A 20,000-nucleotide genomic window follows, 5' to 3' on the forward strand; every position below is an offset into this window, starting at 1 on the left:
TCGTGCCTGATGAGATGTACATAATTTGAAAGTCATTACAAAGGCAAAAATATCCAATTTGAGAGCCCTAATCCCATCCATGACATAAGCCTTCCTAATAATAATCCTGTGGCTGGGCGGAAGCCGAGGACGCCACAGAGTCTGCGGCGTTAAACTGTCTCCGCTCTTGGCGCCCACACTCGCCGAGGACCATCCTTGAGGTGCTCTGCTCTCTCTGCAGCCGGGCTGCACTTGCCACAGACACATGTGCCGCTCTGGTATGACATTTGGCATTTGGCTGGTCGTGCAATGAAATGTCAAAGTTCAGCGCCTGGCAGTGCCGTGAGCCTCACGAGTAGGCCGGCAGGCCTAAAAATTGCCAGTGACAGAGCCCCGAATCGATTTCATTATTGATGGCCCCAATTGTTTGTTTGTTTGTCTATCTATCCGGCTCGGCTTTGTCTCCGCCAAAGACTGAGCTCTTATTTACCGAGCTACTTGAAGCCTGATTAAATTATACTCCAGTTGTGGCTGTGGAGCCTCGTTCTCGTTTGCGTCCAAATTAGGTTGGACAGAGCCATCAACTGTCTGGCTTTGAAGGGCATCGGGGCTCTCCCAAATGTAAGCCCTTATATAATTCATTCGCATTGCTTTTCCTGCCAGTGAAACTGATTCGGGGTATATTTTTCGGATGCCAGGCTGTCTGCCAGTCCCTGGTCCTCTCTCTCTAGGGCCGTGTGTATGTGTGAAAACTTTTTGAATTAATAATCACAGTAACGTGTTGAGGTTCTCGGTTGTCGGTTCTCGGTTTTCGGTTCTCCGTTCTCGGTCCTGTTCAGTTATGCTTCTTCTTTGCCCCGCATCCACTTTTGTGGAGTGTGGCCTGAAGTGCTTCTGGGCTGTTGGCCCGCAACTTTTTGGTAGCCAGCACAAATCTGTGCTGGATAAAAAAACTTTATGGAATGGCTTAACCTCTGGTCGAGCGGGTTCTTGGGGTTATTTGGTGTCGGGTTCAACTCAGTCAGCCACCGCAATCCATCAACGTCAGGGCGAAATTAAAGTTCTCCTTTAGACTGCAGCTTAAGCCGCTGCATTACTGTCAACTGTGTAGTTATATAAACTGCAATGGGGAAAAGGAAAGCCAGCGAAAGAGTCGTTTTCCGAAGAGGAAGCCACAACCGGAGTCGGAGCCCCCCCTGGAGCTATGTTTAACCCATTTTCGTGCGGCATTTCCTTTCGACTGACTGTGCGTTGGCCCGTCATAAAACAGGGCTTAATGTCTTTTCGATGGTAATTAAAAATGTCAACTCTGCATCAAGTCTGGGTGTCGCAGTCGGGGGAGTCCAGGGGATAGATGGTGTGACTGTTAGCCAACACGCAAATTGTTTTGATTCTCTGACTCGTCTAAAGTTTAGCTCTGCCTGACTCTTCCTCGACGTTTTGGGGTCAAAGACTTGCGCAGCCTACCACAAAATTGTCGCTCCACATAGAGTCCCCTCACAAAACCCCAAACAATTTTCCGTTGCATACTTTTCTGCGGGCAGCTTAAAATAGTTTTCACTCGTTTGCTGTGTGCGGATCTGGGATATTAATTATTATTTTTTTCCCCAACAATTAGCTGTATTAAAAGCACCCACGGGACCCCTGCTGGCAGTGGGTTTGTGGGTTAGCAGGTTGCGTACTCCGCAGAAGGCTTTAATCGTCGGCTAAGTCACGTTGCTGTTGGCCCGCTCGCTTTTTGTTTTACTTGTAATTCAATAAAGCTATGTTGCCTCTTCTATCCTCTGGGCCCCGGGCTGGGGCTCCGCCGTTTTGTTGTTACGGCGTCTGTCTACGCTTATCACGTACAAACACAGACACACACTAATGCACATGCACATACACACAAAAATACACACTCACGCACACACACACACACACACAGAGATAGTCCGTGCAAACAACGCTGACTGGCTGATACAGAAATTTTATACAAGTATTTTTCTTTAGCCGTGTTTCGATTTTTTTGGCAGTTCTTTCGTTCGAGTTCGAGTTGCACTTTTTACCAATAGAATTTTCCTGGCCACGAATTCCGTTTGCAATGCGCCAAAATCTCACTGGAGTTGTGGAATAAACTTTAATGCTGTTTTTGGGAAAGATCAAAAGTGAACACAAATGATATTTTTGGACAAAATTTTAAAGACAAGTCTGCGCCTTGGAATTTTGAGAGCAAATTGGTGTTGGCTGAACTGTCGACGACGGTGATGAAATTTTCACTGAGCAGCAAATTGGGTTTTTTGTATAAGAATTTCCCACCAAACGGAAAATGAGTGTAAAGGCATGTGAGTCCATCCAGAGAGAGAGAGAGAGCGCGAGCAGGAGAGGGATTAAATAGAGAGAGTAACTATTGTGGTAATGTAACTAAATTTTTAGTTAAAACAAATGGAATTTATTTAATTTAATAGAATTAAATAATATATACCCCAAATACATAGACTTTTAATTAAAAAATCCCAAAAAAACCTCAAAATGTGCCGTTATTTATGGTCAGTTAACTAACACTGGCTGCTCTCTTGCTGGTCATCCCCTTTGGAGCTGCTGCGCATGAGTCGCATGGAGAGAGCAACGGGCGTATCGATTCATTGAAGTCTGCGTTACGCTACAAACGCCAGCAACCACCCCAAACACACACACACACACAGATGACACGCACATGGCTTTCCTTTTTATCAGCAAGTGATAAAAACTGTGGTGGAAAAGGGGCTCGGCTCAGGCCAGAGCGCCAAGACTGCAGTTTGAAAACCGTTTTCCAGCGATCTGGCAGCGCTATGCCAAACGACCAGCCACAGAGGAAACGGCAAAAACAAACGAAAGATGTGACCAAAAAGAATGGGAGAGAGAGAGAGAGAGAGCGACGGGAAAAAACGAAAACAAAACAAGCAGCGAAGCTGAAAATGAAGCTAAAGAGCAGCAAAGCTTGGCTCAGAGCCAGCACGTTGCCAGTTTCAGTTGCCAACAAACCCTCGATCCGTTCAGTCGAATCCAACGTGTCAAGCGGAACATAAAGCAGTGCATTTCATTCAGAGTTCTTTCCAGTTTACGCGTTTTATAGTTCTAGCCAAGTCAGCAGCCACAGTGCCAGCAGAGGTAGCTGATCTTAGCCATTCCAATAACAAACAAAATGAGCAACAAGCAAACAAAAAACACCCACAATAAGTAAACAATAAGCTGTTGCATAAAACTTGTTTTCACGTGTCTCTAAAAAAGAGCTGCGAAAAACTGAAGCCTCCAACGAGAGCGAACCCTTCAAAGTGAACCCAAAAACACATATATAAATAAATAAATATTTAAACATATAAAATTGTGGCTGATTATGGATAATTTCAAGCGGTTTTGTTTCCTGAATATTTTCAAAGTTGAACTTTAAATGGAATAATTTTAGAGCGCTGCGATTTTGCTCGAATCTGCGAGAATCTGTGTCTCTTAAGAGAAGTCTCTCTTCGGCTGGTTGTCGCTCTCTTAGTTGCTCTGGCTCTCCCCAGCTTAAGTTAGTTGTTTTTTTTTTGTTTAATAAAAATGACTAAGTTTTTGCTGAAAGCTTTTGCCTAGAGCGAGTATTGCATATTGTGGCTGAGAGGTTGCATAAAAAAATGTTTTAATTTGAGAGATATTTTGAGAATACATATGTGTGTGTGTGACCAGGTGTTCGTGTGTTCGTGTGGGTGTGTGTTGGCCATTTCCGCTCGAATTTATTGTCATAAATCACATGTTTGGGTAATAAATAACTTTGGGCACTAAAAAAACATAGAAATCAAAGTAAAACATATATTTGAAACATTTTCGAATCTATATCCAAGTCCACTTCAAGCATAAATGTCACATTCCAATAATTGTTAGCCTTTGGACATTGCTTAATTGTCGTTTTTCGAGCAAATGACGTAAGCGAGAGCCTCCAATCTGCTCTGCTCTCAGCAATGTCAGTTTGCCGGACAAATATATATTTTGAACAAACTTGTTTTCAGCATTCCGACTCATTGTTTCATTCGAAACCATTTGCGAAACCTTTTTTCCCAGTAAACGGGCGGCTTATTAGACACAGATCAATAGGGTCGGGGTCGTCTTGGCGCGATAAAGAAATCAGAGTACGTGAGAGAGGTAGATGCGTTCGGAGAGGAAACTCCCCAGATGGAGAGAGCATATTAAAAGATTAGAAATAGAAAACTGATGCACTTGTGTCACGTTTCCGTACTTAAAAGTTTCCTAGAAAGTTATGCCCCGAAAGCCACAAAAATCTCGAAATCATCTTGAAAATGCAGCAGTCGAGTAGATGAAAACGAGGCGATAAACCGCAACCGCAGAGCAATACTTTAGGTTGGGGGTTGGCTACGTTAACAGATCCGTTTTCAGTTCAGTTCAACTTAATTATTGTTCTCCACATAGTTACGTTGACTCATGCCCATCGGTGGATGAGTAATTTGCGAGTGACTTTTGCTGGAATGCAGCTGCCGACTGACTGACGGACTGACAACTGCGTGAGCTGCATGAAATTAGCCATAATCAAAGCCAAACAATTTGCACAATTGCTCAATTGGTTGATAAACGAATGGGTTTTTCCAGTTGCCCAAAAGGATACAGCGACGCCTCGACCAGCACCTCCTGTCCAAACAAAAGACTCGGGCAACGAACGCGCCTCACGATGATACAAAGGCCAAAAACTGTTGGGCCTGGGCTGCTGCTCCTGCCCCTGATCCTACTGCTGGCCGGACAGGTAAGTGTACAGCCGAGTGAAAGATAATTAGACCACTTTCTGGACATTTCACTTTTCATTTGCATACAATAATGTTCTTGGGGGCCCAGCTATAGCCATGAAAACGAGGTTAACTGCGGGCCCTCTGTGTCTGTCTTTCTCCATCTCTGCCTCTGACTCTGCCTCTACCTCTGTGCTCCCCATTTTCATGGCGACTTGGTTCGGCTCTGTGAATTTTCCACGGCAATTTTCCAGGGCAGACAAATTAATGAACTCCACAATGACTGCAGCTGGGCCAGTTTATCAATAGCAATAGCAATTGCCATCGCCATCGCCATCGCCATCGCCATAACTATAACTCAGCGGGCAGGCTGGCAGGCTTAGTGGCCCTCGGTTCTGCTGCCACTCCGAATGTGCCACTGACCGATATCTTAACTTTTACCCAACTCTGTACTATGTGCCCCCCCCCCACCACCCTGTCCCCCAACCCTAACCCCTCTTCCATTGTTCGTGAGCGCTTCAGGAATGCTTTTCGGTTTTGGTTTCAGTTTTGATTTGGTCTGGTTTGATTTCAGTTTTTCCTATGAAATGGCACAAATCCATCAGAGTGAGAGCAGTCTGCCCTGACTGGCTTTCAGGGCTTGGCATCAATTGAAATTGGTTCAAGTCTAGATTGGGTATTGGGTATTGGGGTCTTTACTAAAATGCTAGGTATAGCTCGCAGTTGAGGGAATTACAAATCATATATCATTTTGCCCCCAGCTGGAGTACAAAAGAAAGTTTCTTCGGCAAACTATTCATTGGGATATTGGTAGAGCCTTAGAGGGTGATGCTTTTTGCATATAAAAATCCTATAGAGACAGTAATTTCTACATCATGAAGAGGTCTTTTCCCTATGACTTTGCTGTTCTCCCCTCCCGGATATTTGGTGTTCAATTATTTCAAAGCAATCAATTATAGTGGTACCCTTAGAATCCACTTTTTTATATACCTCTATAAACCTTTCAATAATCAACTTTGTCTATCATTTATATGGATATGGATCGCCTAATTGATTTCTTTACACTTTGCTTGTCAAACTTCAATAAAGTGCCCTCTTATATCTACATATCTTTCCGCTTTCCCGCTCAAAATGATAACGGGTATGTTGAACTATTCCTTAAAGTCAGCGGCCGCTGGCGAATGACATCATAAAATGCCGGGAAGGGGGCTGAGGCCGGGACTGAGGCCGGGACTGAGGCCGGGACTGGGGCTGGGTCTGGGGCTGGGGTGTAGGCGTCAAAATACGCTCTTTGGGCTTGGAAGGCACTCGGCCTCAGACAGAAACAACAACTACTTGGCCATCTTGGTTTCAGTTGGCTTTTTCAGTTAATGCAAAACTCACAAAACCTTGAAGCATAACAGCCACGGCAAACAAAACGCAGTCTCTTGGCGTTGGAGATGATGTTTCTGGGATGATCATCATCACGATGATGATGATGCAGTGGCCCAAAGGCACTGTGTGTGTGTGTGCGAAAGTAATCCCCTCTGTATGGGTGCGTGTTAAGTATCTGTTAAAACTGAAACTTGGCTCTGGCTTACGGTACTTTTGGAGCTGCCAGTCCGCTTTTCACACTCATTAAACAATAAATGAACTTGCGCCTTTTTCGGTTAACCCAAGAAGCCAAAGCCACCAATGGGATTTTCTTCGGCCATTAATATGCTCGACACACACTTGACTTGACATAGAGATGGCCAAAATTAGCCTTAGCCCAGGGTATAACTCATTTTAATTGGCGCCTTTTTTTGTTCGTGGCTAAATATTGACTTGCATATTAGCGAGTGCGTGTACTTGTTGTTACTGTCATGGCCGGGCGGCTATTATTGTTGTTGTTGTTGTTGTTTACGGGCCATTAAAATCGGTTTCAATGTCAACGCACACAAACAAGAAATGAGCTGAAATATGCTAATTCTCTCGATGCCATCCAATACAATATGAATATATGGCAATATATGTATGGGTTGGGGTATATATAATGAACAATGTCGTCATGGCTTTGGACTGCCAGCAGCCATATAAGACAACGATCGGCAGCGGCGAGAACAACCCACCAACAGACAGCCAAACAGCCAAACAGCGATTTACGTTTCTGTCTTTCTTTATATAAAGCAACAAAAAAATCCGAGCAGAATGAATCTGGCGTATTTGGCCACAAAATGACGCGTTGAATGTGACCGCAGGTAGTCCGTGTTGGCCTGCGGCTTCTGGCCAAAAACTGTATCTTTTTCGAGTACAGAAACGCTCAATACTCTGACAGGGAAAGAGATAGTAGGGCTACATGGGTTGGAGTTTTTTTAGGCAGGTTAAAACATATATTTCCCCCTCGATTCACATAGTTAATTCTCTACCGAAATAGGTGGTTGAAATATGCATAATTTGGGCAGCAACTTTAGCCATCCACCACTTGTCTTAGCCACTCTTGTATAGTGTATCAAAATAAACCGCAAAAGGCATTCTTGACTGACAAGCACGTGCTTCACAGCCGCTGCCAAAGCCAATTGAAGTGCCCCACACACACCAGTATTACCCCTCGTTTCCCCCTGCGGCGGTGGCCTGCAGGCACTAAAACCTTTGATACGCATATGAATCTACTCAAAAATATGATTCATTGTTTACTATGCCGCAGTGGCATGTGTTTTTCTTAGAACCTGAGATGAGGCACCAGCAGCAAAGCTGCTAGACAAAAGACTTAGACAACAAACTGGCTGATTGTCGGGGGCCATTTCAATGAAATTCTTGTTTTATTATGCCGTATTTAGTTTTTGTTTTCTTCTCGACTAGTGTGAGTAGGGCTAACGGTTTGTGGCAGATACAGTTGGCCGAGCTTCTCTCCATCACTGGGAAGAACTATCAGCAGATACGTTTTTTTTTTGTCTGCCGCCGATAACCGCAGCATGCCAATGAATATCGGCTTAAGCTCTCCGTCATTATGCTCTAATTAACAGAAAATATAACCAAGCCCCGTGCATATTGACCACAAATATCGGGTGCAATGGAGTGCAGTACCTGGACATGGACCTGGTCCCCGAATGGGCTGGTTGTCATACTCGGAACGCAGCCACGACTGGGGCAATTAGAAGAGCAACCAGTTTGGTCGCTGCACGCAACCTCAGCAGTGGGTTAGTAGTATCTGTGTCTGCTGGACAGGAAGCCGTTGGTCGCTTGAGATAGAGTCGGAGTCGGAGTCGGAGTCGGAGTCTCAGTCTGCGGCCATTAGATCGAGTGTGGCCCGCTGTTAGATTCCACTCCCCTGGTCATAATTCTCTCGCCGAAAGGAAATGGCCCACAAAGTTGTGTGTTTATGTCAACTGACCACGAAAATTGGTCTATATATATATAGTATATATACAATTCCAGCCACTCGGAGGCTGACGCAATTTAACGCCGCGTTGATTTCGCCGTGCAAATTATTTCGCCCAATGCTAATGCCTCTGCGGATCAAGTGTAGCGTGAAATCCATTAAAATTTATGCAAAAGTGTTTGGCATATTGGGTCATCAGCAGCCAGCACCAGCACGGAGAAAGTTCTTTCTTTTGTTTGACTTGGGTTAGCACATTTCATTATTTGATTAACTTGCATTGTTGTTCTCACATTGCAATCCCACACCGATGTGGTCTGGTTTGCTCTGCTTGGCTCCCAGCCTGCTGTCACTCACCGACCCGCTCCCAGCAACAACACTTTAGCAATTGTTTTTCCAACCTTTGTTTGGCTCTGCTCCAGCTTCGGCCTCACCGGTAAAAGTAGGTTTTATTTGAAACTAATGGGAAAAACTATTTCCCTGTTCTGCTGCTGCTGGCGGTGCACGTCGACTGCCGACTGCCGACTGCCGACTCCCGACTGTCATTGGCCAGAAAGTTTCATTTGGCCAGGTTTTCTGTGCCTATGTTTCTGGCGGAATTTCCTTTCAAATTCTCTCCGGGCAAAATGATGCGCATGGAAAGTGCACATTTATGAAAATTGCAGACCGATTGTGGGCTGTGTTTCTGTTTCTGTTTCTGGGAAAACTCCGCGAATGGGTTTTTCGTGCAGAGCCAACATTTGACAGCAATTAAGGCGATGGTCAAAGAAAGTGTGACAAGTCAAAATCACGATTAGCTATTATTTGAATCCACCGAAAGATGACTCAGGTGTAAATCGAGGCAATGAAAGTTGAAAACTTCGGCGCCAACCCAAAACCTTCACCTCAATCTCACCCGATTTCCATCTCTTCTACCATTTAAACCTTTGATTAATGGGCATTACAAAGAGATTCAAGAACTTTCGGCATCTGGGTACCAAAAAGAAGGCTAATTCACTTAAAGAAAGCTCTCAAAACATTGCCAGCCCTTGTTGGCCAAGAAAAGAAAGTACTTAGCATAATTGCCTGGCAAAACATATGGAAGATAACCATTAAAACGAAACATGGTACCTGGTATTGAGGGCTACTTCGAGGGACGCCGTTGCAAAGGTCTCCGTTGGAATGTTGTTCGACAATTTGTTTTGAAGAAGTTACCAAGCTTTTTCTATTGATTGCTCTTCGGTATGGCCAACAAAGGGGCAGACAGGGAAAGACAGACAAGTGCTTATTATTATATTAGTGGTACGACAGCGTTTCATTATGAGAAGCCTCAGAAGTGACCCGAGTGCTGAAAGGGGGTCCCGCCAGAACGTGCAGAGGTGGAGTCACAGGTGGAGTCCAGGTTCGAGACGTGCCATGGCATTAGCGCGTCAGAACATCAATGGAAAAGCGCGCCGGCAATTGAAATTTAATTGAAGACGCGGCGACATTAATTGCTGGCTGCTTTTCTCCTTTTCGTTATTGTTGAACCCTAGGCGAGCCCGAAAAGCCCGATGGGTAGTAGATAAAACCGTAAGAAAACCCTTTCAGCTGTCAGTTGGCCGCTTGTCTGCATTATATAATCAGCCAAAGCTCGGAACGAGTTTCGACTCTGTCAGCTTCATTAAGCTTTTGGCCAGTCCCAGTCGCAGTCGCAGCCCCAGTCGCAGCCCCAGTCGCAGCTCCATCTCAAGCTCAAGCTCTGTCCAAAAAAGCCAGCACTAAACATAAATACCCGATGTCCCCGGCCACGGCCCGGCCACGTCTTGGTGCTGCCCGCTCCAGTCCTACCAACCGGCTGGACTGTAATGCGAGTTAAACGGCAATTTATGCGCTGCCAGCGAAAATACCGTGACAATTTGCAATCAGCCGCAGTCGGAGACGGAGACGGAGACGGAGATACAGAGCTGGACTCTGGGCCCAGCTGGGGCTTAGTCGAGATCCGAGGCTTGGCCTGGCTCGACTCGGCCTTATGTTATAATTTACTTTGAGCCGAGCTTTATTGCTCGAGCGCCACATAGCGGAAATTCAAATGCACGCGAAATATGTTGAGATCCCCCTCCCTGCCCCCCTCCCTTCCCCCCCCTTTGTTATGCACGAGTTTTGTTTTCGCTTCTAATCGGAGCTTGTTGCACATGTTTTTTGTTGACTCTATGCGATCGGAATATATTCGCCAATCTGTTCGACCAGCCACGTGAATGCGCGCAGCTGCACTAAGACTTTGGCGATTGTATCGCTCTAAACAAAAAAAAACCCCAAACAGAAGACAATAAAAAAAGCCACAACTCTTGCGAAATGTTCGGGTTGTGCCAAAATGGGCATAAAGGAAACACACCCAGCCAGCCAGGGAGCCAAGGGAGCCTCCTAAATTGAGTTAAATTAGTTGTCCACATAAATCACAATCATTTGTGATTTAATTGCCCTGCGAAAGGGTGATCGGGCCAGAAAAAATGACAATAATACAGGATTTGTCTAGCAAAACATTCGAAATTCTTTGGCTAGATAAATTGTTGGAAAAGTTGGGGCACAACTGCAGCCAAAACTGACGTTGGGAAGTCTTTTAATGACCCACTTAAAAGGAATAAAAATCGTTGAATAAATTCAATAAAAATCCGCCATTAAAGTTACTGCCGAACCGAGGGAAAGAAGAACCCCCCAAAGACCCATAAAGTCTTATGGCCTAACAGCATCCGCTTAATGTCCCTGATCCCCTTTGTTGTGCCAAGTGCAGAGCATTCTGCTGTCGGTCTTTTGCCCACCACTGCGAGCCCCATTTCTCACATCAAGTCTGCAGTTTTGTCATTCTTAAACAGCTAATTGCCTCTGCGAAAGAGCAGCCCAAGTGGAATGGAACCCGGACCGGACTCTCCTGTACTAATTGCTCACGTCACTTGGTTTAATAGTTAAAATGGCTAAATGCGGCGAGGCCGGGCCGAACACTTTTGGTTTATGGCCTGACCCCTTGCAGGCATATAAATCAGCGGTAGGCAACCGCCTGGTCCCACTTAATGATCCTGGCCAGTCAGTCAGCTCTGGCTCCAGCTGTGCCTGGCTTTGGGGGCCTACGTTTCGATTTTCAGATACGATTTACATGCGCTCGAAAAGGAATTTTTGTTTTGAAAAATCACTGGGCCATACTTTGCAGACATTAGCCAGCATTAGCGCGAGTGTCCTGCGGGGCTTTCGGCTCTGAGGAAATCCATCAAAATCAGATGCCTCATTGGCCATGGCGTGACTGGCAGCGCAAGTGTCTAATTGTGTTTCGGTTTCGGTTTCGGTTTGTATTTTTCCACCATGGAAAGTCCAAACACAATCAGAGCGTGTTGCATAATACAAAAGGCAAATGCTGTTAAAAATTTTGTTTGCTATTTTAACAAGCCGCCGTCGCCGCCGCCGCTCCGAAACGATAGTGAAACGAGCATGCAAAAACTATTTTAATTGACTGCAGTTGCAGTCGTAGTTGGCAAAAATCCATGCAAAACAATTGCATTTTGCCGAGCGACAAATTGTCATGGGAGTTGGATCGGCACTGGAGTTGCAGCCACAGCTAGAGGGAACAGGCCCAGACCGAGGCCCAGGCCCAGGCCCAGGCCAGACCCAGCAGACTCTCATGTGACCCTCGAACGTGTGCTCGGCGCATTGAACTCCTGATCGGTGCTGGATATGGGTCTGTCCGCCATCGCGGGCCTTTCATTGTCTCTTCTTTGGCACAAAGTGGCCCGCGCATTGAGATACAATAAATTGCTGATGGCATGCAAAGTGGATGTTCTAGTTGCCATAGAAAGTGGCACACTGGCCAACATGTTTTTGGCTCTGACTCTGGCTCTGACAGCGACAACGGATCGAACTGGGTCATCCGGCTGCATTTCACTTGACGCACAGTAGCCAGCCAGCCAGCCAGCCAGCCAGCCAGCCAGCCAGCGAGCCAGCCAGAAAGGATTGACTGGTAAATTAATTGCTTTAATGACTGCACAACATTTCATATTTTATTTTTGCGAGGCTCAGAGCTAAGCCGAGCCGAAGGGCAGATTGGCTGCAGCATTTCGAAAGTAAATATAAATCAAAGGCCTTTCGCCCGGTACATTCTCAATAGAGATTCGGCTCTGACTTGGCCAGGGCCCGAGGGCCGGCTGTGGCTGGACCACAAAGGCGGCACGGCGTCTCGGCGTCTCGGCGATTGTCATGACATGACTTACTTAACTTTTGTGCTGCTTATCTAGCGCCTACAGTCCACCATCCACAGTCGCTATAGCCGCCGTTCCCTAACGTTCTGTGGCCCCAAAGCTGGAGCACAAATTCAATTATCACGACAGAGCGACAGCAGCCCAAGTCGAGCATGCCAATAAATTATCTTAGAGCCAAATGCCTTTGACAGTGCGCGACGGAGCAACGACTGGGGCTGGAGCTGACCCAAAACGTGCAGAACATTGGCAGCTCTGTTGGCCCAAAGTTCTAAAGCAATCTCTGGGCTCTGTTGCCTTTTGCCTTTACCTTTTTGCAATTAATTGCGACTGTGGCCGACTCTTTGGTTTACCTTTTAAAATTAATTTGAATTTTCCTCTTTCGCTGTGGCTGCTTCTGCTTCTGGTGCTTCTTTTGTGGTATTTGCTTGTCCCATGAGTTGGCGTTAATTTTCTGACCATGTGCGTTTGTTCCCAGGGTCCAGAAACCAGGTCAAAGTTATTAACCAAAAGAATCTCATCGAAATCTATGCTTTTTTTGTTACCATTACAGGCTGCCACACAGGAACCGGCGGCGTCGCCCGGCGAATTTGCCCCACATGTGACGGCCACTTGCAAGGCGGGCACGATGAACATCAAGGTGAAGGTGAACTCCGGCTACACGGGCGCCGTGCACGCCCGGGACTTTCGCACTCCGGCCTGCATGGCCATGGGCGACGGCAGCGATGCGGTGGCCTTCAGCCTCAACCTGTGGGCCAAGCAGGGAGCCAGCGACTACTGCGGCATTCTGGTCAGCAACGTGAGTGGAAGCAATGTAAGCATAACTGTTCACCGCTTCCCTAACCAAATACCAAATTAATCACTGACTAAAATCCCGTGGCGAAGTGTTCCCGAATGGGTGGGATCTAAGAAGTCCAAGAAAGATACCTTTTAGAAGTTTAAGCAGTTTATTGACTGTGTTTGTGCATCCTTGGAGTACATACTAGCCATCTCCACAATAGTATTTCCTCATTGGTAATCACACGGCCAGCAAGTTCGTTGCCTAAGTCTTTCGTTTGTCGCCCCACGCCTGCTAAATGGCAAGTTAATTTGGCCAGCCATTGAGTATAATTTGCAAAAATTACCACCAAAATTGAGGCAGACAGCTAGTGGAAAAGCCCCTAACCGAAAAAATCACCAACTGTGAATTGTTAGGCAATCGCTGGCAGCTGGAAAACCGCCAAAAGCAGCGGCAACAAGCAACAGTTTTTTCAACTTTAACGAGAGTGAGAGAGAATGGAAGAGAACCTGAGAGCAGCAGAGAACAGCAGAGAACAGCAGAGACCTTGTATGGCCAAAAAGGGCACGCATGCGCATAAATTTGAGACCGCCTATACGGAGTCTTGGCCCCAAATCAACGCAAATCACCAAGACGGTGGACTGCTGCTTCAATGCTGCACTGGTCGTCAGTCTATATAGTAACGATGGCAATAAAAATCAAGTTTAATCCTACGTGCATCACTGGCGTTGACAGGCGACGGACTGCAATTCCGTGTGGGTCTGCTACACGCACTCGAACTCGAGCTCGAACAATCCCAGACAAAGGCAAATCGCATTAGCCATAGTCATCCCATATAGATACGCTATGCGCCATGCCTGGCATCTACCCTATGCTTTTCGTTGAAATGCAAATTATCCGCAGGGCCCCGGATGGGGGCAGGGCAGGGGGCCGGGCAGGGCAGTCCGCATCATGTTTATAAGTACAAGCACATACAACATTATTAATTGCAATGTCAAATCGCACCGACCGATCCCAATTTCTGTTCTCCCTCTCTCTCTCTCTCACTCTAGAACTAGGGCCCCGCATTCGATGCTGGGGGAAGATTCAGGATCTTCTTCTCTGGGCCGGGGCCCACCTTCCGTTTGTCTGAAGAAAACAAAAAAAAAAAGGGAGGTCCCCCATAAAATTAAATCACGCTTATCGTAGCTTGGATTTTATTTTTATATGTTCACGTACATAAGTATCCGTATACACGAGTAGAGTATGTATCTCTGGGAGTGCCGTGGCAGCGTGTGCGCCGGCGTCTAGTTTTAGCTGCAGGTCGGGGCTGTGGCTGGGGCTGTGGCTGGAGCTGTGGCTGGGACTGGGACTGGGACTGAGACTGGGGCCCAGACTGTGAGTTCACATGCCCAGACACGGCTTTCCACGCTTCGACTTTGACAGCATTCCAAGCTGTTGTTGTTGTTGTTGTTGTTGTGGGGCTGCCTGTGCGTGGAATTTGTGTCAAAAGAATGTTTTGTCTGCTGCGGCAATTTTGATTCTATTTCTTGGCAAATATTTTCGTTTGCCTTTAATTGCTCTCGAAATGCCTGCAGCCATCAGCCTTGTCTGACCTTGGCCACAGACTGCACTATTCACTCCTCCTGCCTCCCACTCCCTCGTTCAGGGCTTTGCTCTGGTCCGCAGATACTTGGCAGAGCATGAAATTGGCGCTGACAATGGCCAAGATGCCAAAGCCGCAGAAACAATTTTTACATAGAGTTCAAGATGTTGTTGCTGTGGCTGGATGTGGGCTGACTCCGGCCGTACTTGAACTTATTTCTTATTACCAACGCAACGTTATTATTGCTATTATTTTCTGCTATTTTCGTGGCGAGTGGGCTGTCAGGCAACAGGCAGAAATTGTTAGCCATTATTTGATGATGGCTGTTATGGTTCTTTGTCTGGCACCATTATGTACACATTTAAATGTTAATTGCAAATGCAATATGGCCAGAGCAGGGGAAGAGACTCTAGCAATTTGCCATCAAGCAATTTCACAAGCACTTTTAGCCCGGTTAATGTTGTTATGGTAGGGAGTCAGTCAGTCGCTCGTTCTCGTCTGGCATATGGAAAATCAACTTTGCCATTTTCTCGGCTTTTGATAATAACTTGATAATGAGCTCATCCGCCGTGGCATGCAACTGCGTGATGCATGAGTTGGCCAACAGATTGTGACATCATTGGCCAACCTCCACTGATGGTTCCCCTCCATTGAAGAGGCTTGCAGCAGCAGCTGCCGATGATACCGATGCTGCTGCTCCATTGAGGTATTTATAACTGATTCGATATGTTGTGTTTATTTGCTAACTGCCTTAACCAACGCCATAACCAACATCCTCATTCGCCCGATGAGCTGACAAACATTTAATGCACTAAACATCAGAGGCGTGGGCCACCACCACCAAACGATTAAACAAATAATAACCATTTACTTGTATATTTATTTACTGGGCAATGGAAACCAGTTTGGCAGGCAGCTGTGCTGCGGAAAAACTTATGTAAACCCCCACATAAGTGACAAAGAAACTTGTACTTTTTTTGCCTTTTTTTTGGGTTTACAGCCATCAGAAAATACCTTTTTATGGAAAGCTGTTGTGGGGTACATGAGATCCGATTTCGGTTGCGGGTCAAGGCCAGGTGCTTTAGTAAATATTACAAAATTCAAGTTGGGCCAATTACCGATGAAGATATAGATATCTTGACCACCCAAGCGCAGAGATTCTCGGCAGTCACATACCGCTGAGCAGTTCCAACTTTGGCTGATAGCAGAGCATAAAGAGTATTCAAAGTGAATGGAAAATAATTACTGCAAAAGCTACATACATATGTGTGATAGGCCCAGTCATTAAGTGAAAAGTACAGCAAGAAGCCACAGAGTTGGGAGAGCTGGAAAAGTGCTAGAGAGAAAAACAAACAAGTGGAAAACGCGTCACACTTGGCGGCATTTTGCATTTCCTTGTTGCATGGCGATTGCATCATGTGACAATTAACATGCCACAAGTGCAAGTAGCATCAGCCGTGAGCAGCCATGGGCCAGATGTTTCTACAATGTTGCTTCTGTTTCACGGGCCTGGACGTGCCAAATTCGGTCTGGAGTCTGGAGTCTGGAGGTGCCTCAGCTTTTAATAACCAGTAATTAAATGGCCTTTCCCTCAATCTCTCTCCACAGCGCACCGAGGAGCGATCCATTCAGCTGGCAGTGCGTGTGCACAAGACACTGGAATTGGCGGATGATAAGTTTTATGTGATTACCTGTGGCAAATCGGGCTACACTCGGTAAGTTTTTGAATGCCCAACCTGTCTAGACAATTGCACTTAAGTCCCTCTCTGTGCCTGTAATTTTTGTTTTTTTGGTCGGGCTTCCGTCAGCCCAAAGTGCTCCAAGTTCTCCAGTGATTTGCCAGTCGGCAGACAACAAATGAAGTGGAATCAAAAGAGCAAATTGTGCTGACTGGCCGTAGATCACGGATGGAGTGTGTGGGGTTGCATGTGGCACCATGCACAGCATGTAGGTGTTGCTCTCAGTCATTGTTCGCAATTTCTCCCTCTCTACATATGTAGAACTAGAACTCAAGGCCATTAAGCTCTTGCCCACAATAGGGGGGCTCGTTCACTCAATCACTCCTCGTTCGGGCCAAATGCGCAGAAATTCCGAAAATTACAAAAAAACACAAACAAATTTTTTATTGTTTACTTAGCAGCAGTTCAATTAACGGTAAACGACTGACCGAAGCCCCGATAATCATCTTGAGGCGAATGAGAAACAATTTAATTTACCTTCGCGCGGATCTTGCCTCTTGCCTCATTTGCATGGTGGCAATGGCCAGCTCCGAATTACGCAAGTCTCTCCATCTCTCAGGGAAGTGTTCAGTGAATTCTCAGCAAAAACCAGCGCTCAAGTCGGATATAAAAAAATGGCATCCGAAACGGCTTTTCCAAAACGTTGCGCTCTGTTAAGCCCGCGGTAAACAACGAGGAATCAAAAGCAAAGAAATTGTTAACAAAAATCGTGCAAACACAACAAATAGTTATAGATGTTATTCGTATATCTGGCCCACAAAGCAATGACCGGCAATTGTTGCATAATTGCAGCATTGCAGAATTTGCAACCGACCTGCAACGGCGGCCCAGAGCTTTCGGGTCTATTGGCTGCGCTTTTAATTAGCCACTGGCTCATAGATGTGTAATTATAGAGCAGTCCCAGGCATACCGTTAGCTCCCTCCCCCCTGTCTCCCATGTGTGTGTGTGTGTGTAATCCTCCTCCAACCATATTGCAGCGACGACAATGCCCATGTGGTGCTCAAGTTTCTGGAGAACGATCATCGAGTGCGTGAGACGGTGTACGGGCACGAGTACAAGATACGCGCCGAGTTCTCCAAGCCGAATGGTGGGTACCAGCTAACACCACTCTCCCCCATGCCATTACCATCATTATCCACTATTTTCAGATACCTATGGCCTGCGTGTGGGCAACTGCTTTGCCTTTGACAAGAAGAACCGCACCCTCAAGCTCACCGACGACAGCGGGTAAGTCTTCGCTCGGACAGAGCTAACCTCTGAAAACAGTTAATACATAATCTGGATTCGCCCCATAGCTGCCCCTACGATGCCACGATTATCAGCCGCTTTGTGCCCACTGCGGATGGAAGAGCTGCCGAGGCGACTCTCACCTCGATGTTCAAGTTTCCCGAGGGTAGGACCAACAGTTTAAGGATTCAAGCGCGATCCTAACTTTCTCTCTATCTCTCTCTCTTTTGTCCGGCAGGCTCTGAGGTGCATCTGCAGTGCGATGTGATCCAGTGCTATGGTCGCTGTGTGGAGATCGATGATTGCAACGATGTGGCTCTGGCTGGCTTCACCAAGGGCAGCAATGGACCCCGGAAATTCGGCCCGAATGAGGAGGGATCCAGCCTGGCCGGCACCACAGTCTTTGTTCTGGATCCCGCAGAGGCCAGATGTAAGTAGCAGCTTCAAATGGATGGCATTTCTATAAATTCATTGATTTATATGTGCACAGTAGTCTCGTCGAGCTGCGAGGATGGCATACGACCCAGTTGGCTGCTCTGGCTGACCATTACGTTGGGTGTCCTCTTCCTAATCATGCTGCTCATGAACATCTTCCTCTGCACGGCCATGAGCTGCAGTTGTGCCAACACAGAGGTCAGTTTTTCAGCGCTTTAGGCTAGCATAGATAAATAATGGCTAATCGAACACTTTGCAGATAATCGAGAAGGAGCCGTCGATCATCGAGGAATACGATCCGTATCGCAGCTGGCACGGCAGCCAGTATGGCTCCCGTTATTCGCTGCATGGCCGGGATGCGCACAAGGGCTATACCAGCGGCGGTTCGACGATACACTCAAATAGGTCTGATAGATATTAAGCTGCCTCCACAAGCCACACAAGCCACACAAACCAACACACAGATACACACACGTACATCTCTATTCTACACCTGCTCTGCTCTGCTCTCACAAATTATATATTTTCTGGGAGCCCCAAGCAAACACACACACACACAAAACTACAGCATGCCTACAACAAAAGTATCTTGTATCTGCGTCTCTATGTATCGTACTCGTACTCGTATCTCTTGTTCTTGTTCTTGTTCGTGTTAACAGCAACAGTTACAATTACTCCAACAACAGCCACACAACAAAATCAAATCAAAATCGAAAACAAAGAGAGATAGAGAGAGAGAGAGAATGTTAAACCATTTCGTGCCTAGTACTACTGCAACTGTAATTAACCGATAGTAACTTGCCGATAACTCTACCGATATTAACTAACACATGAACAAACTGTCCAACTAAGTTTCCTGCTGCCACTTTTTCCCGAACAAAAGATCGAAAACAATACGAAAACTAACCGCCAGTTTCAAGGCATGGCTAACTAATCCGTCTTGAAGATTTCTCTAGAACTACTACTCGTATTTCTCTATGCAATTGTATTGTATGAATTGTATTAAATCCAAAACTTACTCCATTCAACGTACTTCGAAGGTCAATGCCAATCGATAACGATAACGATTATGCAATTGTGCACTCGCGTCCCGGTTCCACGATACACGGACAGCGCGCCCATCGGGGACCGCCCAGTAATATCTGAACCGATAACCCAACCCAATCGATAAGAGCGCGACCATAATACGATAATGAAGGCACTAGTTCTTTAAGCTAGTCTAAGTCTTTTCCCCTTCCCCTTCCTCCCCCTATCTTGCGTCTCAAAATGTATATAACTAAAAGATCATAAGATTATTCATCAAGCCACAAGTTTTTCCAAATTCCTAACGATAGAGATGATGCCGCTGTAAAATACTAAACTAAAAGGAAGTACTTAGCGTTCCCTTTGCCTAATTTTAAAACAACTACCTAACATAAGTCATTAGTCTGTCGTAAGTGCGAACGAATGTGTATTAGCGAAATGTTTCAACTACTTGTAAAAATAAACAGAAGCAGGCAAAATTAATTTAAAGTCTAAAATGTTAAGAAAGTTACGCCCAGCCCCCTTTTGGAACATGCGTTAAACGTACGAATTGTAATTAATTTAAAATTAAAGCAATTAATTTAATAAAAACTAAAAAAGAAACGAAATTCATGAGACTTTTCTATAATTGGCGGACTGTGTTGACTGTACTGAATATTTTAATACTAATTTGACTTTGTCTACGATTCAGTTTTGGATGTGAAATATGCACAAAGGTCAGAGAAGTCAATCAACTATGTTTGTGGATTTTGCCGGCCAACACCCAACAGTTAACGCCTTCACAATGATTAAATATTGCCAAATATCGTAGTCACATTAAATTAAAACTGTAAGACATCTAAAAAATAACTGAGTTATACTAAAATCCAATAAAAATCCGACGACTGCAGCCTTCTAATTATTAATCTAAGACAGCTGCCGACAAGGTCATATCTTATGTTCATGGGAAAGTGATCTGCTAGTATAACAG

At 45.8% G+C, this 20,000-nt stretch overlaps 1 protein-coding gene across 4 annotated transcripts; it reads left to right on the forward strand.

Annotated features, from left to right (window-relative positions):
• The first annotated feature begins 2,984 nt into the window (after nt 1–2,984).
• On the forward strand, nt 2,985–19,593 carry LOC6588221. 4 transcript variants are annotated; one of them, XM_026994257.1, is made up of 11 exons: nt 2,986–3,105; nt 4,576–4,726; nt 12,796–13,041; nt 16,214–16,320; nt 17,323–17,432; nt 17,494–17,572; nt 17,641–17,738; nt 17,811–18,002; nt 18,063–18,205; nt 18,267–18,412; nt 19,048–19,593. In XM_026994257.1, the coding sequence occupies exons 2-11, from the start codon at nt 4,655–4,657 to the stop codon at nt 19,151–19,153; spliced, it is 1,299 nt and encodes a 432-aa protein (XP_026850058.1). In that variant the 5' UTR covers nt 2,986–3,105; nt 4,576–4,654; the 3' UTR covers nt 19,154–19,593. The 4 variants fall into 4 exon arrangements, with proteins under 4 accessions (XP_026850051.1, XP_002012895.2, XP_026850058.1 ...); XM_026994250.1 differs by lacking the exon at nt 19,048–19,593 and having other exon boundaries at nt 2,985–3,105; nt 12,796–13,056; nt 18,066–18,205; nt 18,267–18,502; XM_002012859.2 differs by lacking the exon at nt 19,048–19,593 and having other exon boundaries at nt 2,985–3,105; nt 18,267–18,502.
• The last annotated feature ends 407 nt before the right edge of the window (nt 19,594–20,000 follow it).

This window comes from Drosophila persimilis, unplaced genomic scaffold (genome assembly GCF_003286085.1).
Source record: "Drosophila persimilis strain 14011-0111.01,24,50 unplaced genomic scaffold, DperRS2 tig00000000-arrow-pilon, whole genome shotgun sequence".
NCBI lineage: Eukaryota > Metazoa > Arthropoda > Insecta > Diptera > Drosophilidae > Drosophila > Drosophila persimilis.

Excerpts from the sequence above, each read along its gene's own strand:
- LOC6588221 (XM_026994257.1), top strand. The coding sequence starts at position 4,655 with ATGATACAAAGGCCAAAAACTGTTGGGCCTGGGCTGCTGCTCCTGCCC. Across the intron at positions 16,321-17,322 it reads GGCAAATCGGGCTACACTCG|CGACGACAATGCCCATGTGG; the intron begins GTAAGTTTTTGA and ends ACCATATTGCAG. Across the intron at positions 17,433-17,493 it reads CGAGTTCTCCAAGCCGAATG|ATACCTATGGCCTGCGTGTG; the intron begins GTGGGTACCAGC and ends CACTATTTTCAG.